Source organism: Pan paniscus, chromosome 6 (genome assembly GCF_029289425.2).
Source record: "Pan paniscus chromosome 6, NHGRI_mPanPan1-v2.0_pri, whole genome shotgun sequence".
Lineage (NCBI taxonomy): Eukaryota > Metazoa > Chordata > Mammalia > Primates > Hominidae > Pan > Pan paniscus.
In genome coordinates this window covers 41,264,830-41,273,231 of record NC_073255.2, presented here as the reverse complement: position 1 = coordinate 41,273,231, position 8,402 = coordinate 41,264,830, and the positions used below count along the sequence as shown (strand labels likewise).

At 38.1% G+C, this 8,402-nt stretch overlaps 1 protein-coding gene across 6 annotated transcripts in view; it reads right to left on the bottom strand.

The window, feature by feature from the left end:
• Positions 1-967: 967 nt before the first annotated feature.
• Positions 968-8,402, bottom strand: part of ANLN (anillin, actin binding protein) — a 63,859-nt gene continuing 56,424 nt past the window's right edge. For all 6 annotated transcript variants that reach the window (XM_003814965.5, XM_008967841.4, XM_008967842.4 and 3 more), the window contains 2 exons: positions 4,920-5,092; positions 968-2,281 (listed from right to left, as the gene is read on the bottom strand). In XM_003814965.5, coding sequence (XP_003815013.1) covers positions 2,158-2,281; positions 4,920-5,092 — 297 coding nt within the window. In that variant the 3' untranslated portion in view covers positions 968-2,157. The remainder of the gene's footprint in view (positions 2,282-4,919; positions 5,093-8,402) is intronic.

Sequence of the window (8,402 nt, the reverse complement as noted above, 5' to 3'; positions counted from 1 at the left end):
TGCCTGTAATCCCAGTTTCTCAGGAGGCCGAGGCACGAGAATCACTTGAACCCGGGAAGCAGAGGTTGCGGCGAGCCGAGACTGTGCCACTGCGCTCCATCCTGGAGGACAGAGTGAGACCCTGTTTCAAAAAAAAAAAAAAGAACAGTGTTCTTTTTTTTCTTTCTTCTCTTCCCACATCATATTCCCTGGATGATCTTATTCACTCCAATAGTTTCAACAATCCCCCTTAGGCAGATGACACTGAAAATCTTCAGAGTGACATTTTCTACTGTTTACGGAGTATTTCTAGCTTGAGGTCCCACAATCACCTTAAACTAAATTTCTTCTAAAGTTGAGTTTTATAAATACTATCTATATATTTAGATGATCTCTAAGGAATACTGTTATACTTTTTGTTTAACTTACAATAAATGGTATGTATAGAATATTTTTATGAACAAAAGAATATAAATATTCTATGCAATATGTGTAGCGGCCTCTGGCAGGACATAAACATTGGTAAAAGTAGTTATGACAGTAGGAAAAGACTTGCTTTTTAACTTTACCTTCTTTATGCATTCTGAATTTTGTACCATGCTTTTGTGCCCTTTAATGCCCACTCAAAAATAAATGCAAGTCTATAAATAAATACAAGGGACCTTCTTATCAGTCCCATCAAACCTATTCCCTGTTTGGCTGATGATATCACTCATCCATTCAGTATCTGCTAAAGACTTGGGAATTATACTCCCTATCCTCAAATGCACATCCAATTACCATATTCAGTTGAAATGCCTCAGAAATAGATCCTTCATTCACTTATGCATTCAACAGCAGCCCTAAAAACACACAATAAGCCAAACTGGGTAGAGAGAAAAAGATGGATGAGACATTGTCAGCACAGTACCCTCAAGAAGCTCCCAGCCCAGGGATGCAGAGCAACCATGCCACACATTGAAACAGTGCTTCCTAAACAACTGATTCCTTTAGACATTTACAGGTATTTATTTGAGTAAGAGCTCATAAAATATATTTTTATAATATGCACAAGAAAAAATACATTTGAATGAATAAAAAATAAAATGACAGGAGGTGACAGAATTTAGTGTTTATAAATGAGGTCATAAAGAACTTTAATAATTCAGAGAAGAAGTTCAAAGTGTATTTAAAAGTTGAGACCCTGCTTTACAATATTTTATAATTTTAAAAAAAGGCGTTTAAAGGTGATAGGTGACTTAATAATTTTCCACTTTCAAAATGGGTTTCTAGACACTGTTGTTCATGAACCAAAAACAAACAAACAAACAAACAACAACAAAACCCAAACACTTTGGCAAGCAAAGTATTATTAGTACATAGCAGCTTCATAACAGTTTACTTTTTTAATATAAAGATTTTTCAATTTACACTTGGTGTAGGAGTAGAAAAAACTAATATGCTAAGTCTGTAAGCTATGCAGCAAAAATAATGATCTTAATGAAGCCAGAATTCTGTGAAAATGTGCACCACACTGCATATATAGTAGCTGAGTAAATGTAAACCATGTGCTTATTAACTCTTCTATATAAAATATTGAACCCCCAAGTCTCACACATTGCCTCCTATGTCCACATCTCTTTTCTGAAGGCAGCCTCATGCTTTAAGCCAATATATATTTGCTATTTGAAAAAGTTCTCATCCTCATTACTAAAAATGTTTCTGTAAAGGCCTTAGACATTTTTTTCAGTACCCTAGTAACAAGTCATATCACGATCAATAAATGATCACAGCCTTTCGAAAAAACTACTGAGATTGGAGAATGGGTTTCTGTCTCCAACCCCTGAAAGACGTTGCTGCTTCAAGACCTACAGCTCCAAGAAGACAACTCAAAATTTCTTACTTTTAAAAAAATATTGTCATGAATAACTGAATAATTAGATTTCTAGGAAAATGAGGCTTTTAAATTAAGATTTAGCAAAATCAACTATAATGTATTTACTTCTACTCATTGATGAATGACAGAAATCAGTTAAAGTTTTACATACAAAAGATATAAATACTGCATAATACGTAGTGAATATTGGCACAAACCCTTTCGTACTTAAAGCATAAAATGCAATCAGTAAATCTGATGCTCTTAAGTGTGTTTCTTAAGATGACATCAAAAACCTCTAGATGGCATGGAAATTTCCCGGTTTAAGGCTTTCCAATAGGTTTGTAGCAAGCATCAGGTTGCCAGAGGCGAATATCAACAAGAACTTGATTGAGTTTTTGCATCCAGAGATCCCGCTCTTCTTTAGTATCTGCAGACAGCCAGTTCCTACAGGAACAAACAACCAAAGAGGTCAGAATTCTTCTCCCTCCATTCCATACCCCCATGTACTCTTGCTAGGGAAAAAAATGACTAAATAAACCAGTAAATGAATTACCTTTAACCACCTTTTATGGATGCTAATCCACAGCCACTTAGTGAGGTGCATCTCCAAATAAAACAGAGGAAAATTATCCCCAGTTTGGTTAATTGATGCTAACTTACACTAATTACACTTGGTAAAGGATGGTGTTTCCAACAGGTGTTTTATACAGGTAGTGTGCGGCCTGGGTAACCTGATGGTATAGGACACCCATTGAGTGTGGGCAACTTCTCTGCAAGAGCACCTAAGGTCTGATTATAGGCACTCCCTGAATATGGGCACTCCCAATATAACCTTCAGAGTCAGGTTCTCCAAAAGCTGCAATCACAGACCCATGGACCTTCACCTGGCTCTACAGGTAATATTAGTTTGCACTGTGTCCCATTAGATTTGTCCTACTATATTAGTAGAACATGATTTTATAATAAACTATCGAAAGATCCTAAGACTTTGTCTATCCTAACCTCTCTGTCCGTATTAGGAATATTTTCCTTTCATCCATATTTAGCTACAAGTTGACTAAATAACTAGTTGTTGGGGCAGGCCAGAGTAAGGAAGGGGGGATTCCCTAACTCATAGCCAGAACATGCTTCCAGAGAACAGCCAGCCATTAGGTTTTTATATTGCACTCATTCTACAACTTTGTAAGTTCTCCCTATTGGTACTAGAAATGGTGTAAACATGAATAAGTGAAGTTTACCACCTTCTAGTAGTCAATGAAGAAAATACTGCACTTATAATAGCCACCACTTGTTCAGCTCATTCCATGTACTGGAAACTGTGCTAAGTGTGTTTACTCATTCACCTCTATTGTCTGAAGTCTCTGTGAACCTATTCTGGTTCAAGAGGCTAATAAAAAAAAAAAAATCTCTAGTCACTGTGGAGGTTATTTTTCCTTTTTGACACAAAAGATTTCAGAGGGCCAGCAAAGTTAAGTGACCTGCCATGGTTACATTTGATGAGTCAGGATTTAAACTTAAGTCCGTTGACTTCAAAGCTTCACTGTAACTACTGCCTCCCCATGTGATAAAACATTCTGGTTTCAATGTGTAGTCTCTGTTTTGAAGTATGCAGTAGAGATCAGAAGAGAAATCTTTAGCATTGACAGCAAGCTTAGTTAGTAGAAATGAAAATGAGGTACATTAAATTCAAGTAAAAGGCCTAAGTCCAAAAGGCCCAAGGCCCCATAAGGAAACACATCAGTGAGGCAAAGGAGAATGCAGAACTGCAGAATGTTTATATTCTCACCATCAAAAAAGTAAAATAAATTTTAGGTCACCAAGCAAAGCTGAAGACTCAGCCAAGACTGAATTGAGAATGTACTACTCTCATATGCTTGGGCGAAGGGTACCCATCCAAGTTATAATTTTATAGTGAGAAAGACTACAAGTAAATGAGGTACAGAGTAATTAAAGCAACATGTAATCTGCTATTTTTATCACAGGGGAAGGTCTACGGAGAAGTCTAAGAGAGTTTATGCAACCAGTAAAAAATAAGGTTATACAAAAAAATGTAAGTGATATTCAAAATGGCCGAAGTGGGCCGCTGTGGTCAGGAACTATTTGGATACTGCACTTTGGTTGGTTCCTCCACTGACCATGACCATGGACATGTCGCTATCACACAAAATGATTAGAAATCCATTTTGCCTGTCCTGCCCTGTCTGATTCCACCACTGCATAGAAGACCCCTGAAATAATTGAGTTAAAATGAATAAATCTGGAAGTAATCTAGACATCAAAAATTTCCATCAAATGAGTCCTCTATCTAGCTATTTTAAAACAAATCGGCAGTCTCTGGGCAACTTTGTTCTATTTTAGTGTTGTGTCTCCTGGCTGTAGCTTTCTAATATTTTCACATTAGAAACTCATAAAGCTAGTCCTACCAATCTCCCCCCATCTGCAATATCCAGCAACAGCCTAATTACCAAACATCTTATCAAATTCTAACTTTTGTCCCTAATGACAACTCTGTACACTGAAGTTGGTCTTCAAGCTTCTCTTAGGCATCCAAGCAAAGAAACCTATCTTAGAATCCTAGCAATAAGCCTTCGTATCTTACACTTGAGCTCAGGGTTAATTAAAAAAGGGGCACTCCCAAAAGTTTTATTCTTTTAATCTCCATCCAGAAATTTGCAGAATAGAATGAGATTGTTTCTGTGAGTCATCTGATTACATGAGGGTATTCTGGGAATGGAAGGAAGGGATGTGTAAAGTCTCTTTGAATAATGCTTGACTCCTCACCTACGCATGAAATCTTTAAACTTAACCCAAAGATTATTATCTAACTGCCATGAAAATGCCTCCACTGTGAGCATACTGGAAAACATTAGCTAAGATACAACCTGAGTATTATACTTTCCTTAACTACATTAATTTAGTTATTATAGATGGTTCACTTAATGCTTTGTGTGTGTTTTGTTTTCTCACTAAGGCTGTGCCCTTTTCAACGTCAAGGACCATCTGTGATATTTCTCATAGTGGTAAGTACATAGCGGGCAATCAATTGCTTAGTTGATAGAAATATTTATAGGCCAATACATACTTGGTAACACAGAGTGTGTCCCTGCATTGGCTGACAAGAGTCTCTCGGTCATCTTCTCTTTGTGGTCGGACAGTAATTAATTCAAAAGTGTTGCGTCTTGCACAAAATTCTCTGTTGGCTGGTTCTATCTGACGACTGGTACAATTAGCCAGATTTATCCTTCCTATGGGATTCTTTAAAAACAAATTAAGAGAAATTAGTAGAAAATAAGACTATTTAAGTCAGTAAGCATTAAGCAGCATTTAAGTTGGTACAAATTAAATATTAAAAAGCTATTATTTAAAAGTTAAAATTTAGTTACACTGGGCTTAGAGAAACATATTTAACATTTATTATTGTTCCTAGCTAGACATAAAAATAAAACCCAAAAATATCAACTGGTAGCTCTTGCCAACTATCCTATAAAGCTCTTTATTATGGTGAACTTCAAAAAAAAAAATACAAACAACAGTATAATGAGCCCCAGGCACCAAAACCAGCTATAACAATGAGAAACACACTCAACTGCCTTTTATCTACAACTTACCCACTTCTCCCCTTTCTATAAAAGGAAACCTAGACATTGGATTTCATGTGTAAATATTTCTTTATATATCTATAAAAGATAAGGGCAGACAACTGCCCTGGATTGTTGGCAGCCATGAATTCCTATGATACGAGTCAAAGTGGAGGAAAACATTCACGAGACCACATGGTCCTGAAAACGGGAAAAGAAACACATATAGGCACACATGAGCCAACAGCCAATAAGTGTCAACTCTATTAGAATTTTTAAAAATAAAAATAGAACACACCAATTTAAAACCTTAGATTGGCTAAGTCTGGAAAAAACAGTAACAACCTCTGTTGATTGGTTAGGGAGTGAGTAATACAGATTCTTATGCATCACTGGTGAAAGTATAATATGATCTATTACTCGTAGGCAACCTGATAACAGTAATCAAAAACCATTAACAATGAGCATTTTCTGATCCTACAGTTTCACCTAAATTTATCCAAAGCAAATATATAAATATACACACACAGATTCTAATATGTGTAGTCACTGTTTTTTCATAATAGCAAAAAATTCCAAACAAATTAAATGACAGTAATAGGGGACTATTTAAATAAATCATGGTATTGTTTCCAGCAAATATGATACATTAAATAGTCTGAAAATCCTCCCATTATATAAGCCGCCAAATGCTAGATAATTAAATTGACAAGAAAGTAGAAAAATCCTTCAAAGGCCAAAATCAATGAGCAAGGGAGAATGAAGAATAGTAAGCTAGTCTGAAACCCTGACTTCCCTTGGGGCATTTGCCAACACTTAAGACCTGAAACCTAGAAATGACAGAATATAAATTCTGGTATTTGCTTTAAAACACCCTAGCAAAGCAACAAAACAAAACAAAAATGCATGTGTGTTGTGGGGAGATAAATGAAACCTGAAAACGAATAATTAATTAAGCTGGAAGTTCATTATACTATTTTTGCTTTGTGTACATCTGAACATTTTCAACTGTAAAATGCAAAACAGGGCTGGGTGCAGTGACTCATGCCTGTAATCCCAACACTTCAGGAGGTGGAGGCAGGCGGATACCTTTGAGCTCAGTAGTTTGAGACCAGCCTGGCCAACATGGTGAAACCCCATCTCTACTGAAAATACAAAAACTAGCCGTGCATGGTGGTGCTTGCCTGTAGTCCCAGCTACTCGGGAGGCTGAGGCAGAGAATCGCTTGAGCCCAGCAGGCAAAGGTTGCAGTGAGCCGAGATCGTGCCACTGCACTCCAGCCTGGGCAACAGAGCGAGACCCTGTCTAAAAAAAAAAAAAAAAAAAAAAAAAAGTGAAACATATATGTATATATATTTCCATGAGGTGATGGCAGGGGGTGTGTGTGTGTGCAGGGGTGTATGGAAAAAGCAAGGACCAAGAATAGTCATACAGTAGCCCCCCACTTATCCATGGTTTCACTTTCCATAGCTTCAATTACCCACAGTCAACCATAGTTGAAAAATATTAAAAGAAAAATTCTAGAAACAAACTATTCGTAAGTTTTAAACTGCATGCCATTCTAAGCAGCATGATGTAATCGCCTGCCATCACACCTGGCATGTGGATCCTCCCTTTGTCCAGCGTATCCACGCCTTACCTGCTACCTGCTCAGTAGTCACTTAGTAGCGTTCTGAGTTATAGGATCAACTGAGATCGAGACCATCCTGGCTAACACGGTGAAACCCCGTCTCTACTAAAAAAATACAAAAAATTAGCCGGGAATGGTGGCCGGCGCCTGTAGTCCCAGCTACTCGGGAGGCTAAGGCAGGAGAATGGCGTGAACCCGGGAGGCGGTGCTTGCAGTGAGCCGAGATCCCGCGACTGCACTCCAGGCTGGGCGACAGAGCGAGACTCCGTCTCAGAAAAAAAAAAAGATCAACTGCTGTAGTATGCAGTGCTTGTGTTCAAGTAGCCCCTATCTGACTTAATAAGGTCCCCAAAGTGCAAGAGTAGATATGCAAAGACAAACCATAAAGTGCTTCCTTTAAGTGAAAAGGTGAAAGTCTTCAACTTAATAAGGAAAGAAAAAAAGTCGTATGCTGAGGTTGTCAAGATCTACAGTAAGAATAAATCTTCTATCCATGAAATTGTGAGGAAAGAAAAAGAAATTCATGCTAGTTTCGTTGTCACATCTCCAACTGCAAAAGTTACCACCACAGTAAATGGTAAGTGCTTAATTAAAATACAAAAGGCATTAAATTTGTGGGTGTAAGACATCAACAGAAACGTGTTATGACTGATGGCAAGTGGGTCTGGTACTTATCTATGGTTTCATGCATTCACTGGCGGTCTTGGAACACGTCCACTAAGGATAAGGGGGAACTACTATACATTACTCCATAAGTTAGGAGACCGGTCTTAGCAGACATTAAGATTTATTTTAAAGCTACGGTCATTGAGATTGGGATAGGGAAACAGACCAAAGGAAACAGAACCGTGAGCCTAAAAATAAACCTACGCATATAATGACATCTTGATACACATGAGAAATGGCATTGTGGATCAGTGAATGATACAGTTTGGATATTAGTCTTCACCCAGATCTCATGTTGAATTGTAATCCCCAGTGTTGGAGGTGGGGCCTACTGGGAGGTGACTGGATCATGCAGGTGGATTTCTCAAGAAATCCCCTTGGTGCTGTCCTCACAACAGTGAATGAGTTCTCGCATGAACTGATTGTTTAAAAATGTTTGGCACCTCCCCTTGCTCACTTGCTCGCTCGCTCGCTCCTGCTTTTACCATGTGATGTACCTGCTCCCACTTCACCTTTTGCTGTGAGTAAAAGCGCCCTGAGGCCTCCCCAGAAGCTAAGCAGATGCCAGCATCATGCTTCCAGTACAGCCTGCAGAATCAGGAGCCAATTTAAAAATTACCCAGTCTTGGGTATTTCTTCATAGCAATGCAAGAATGGCCTAACACAGTGGGGAAAGAACAAACCATTCAAT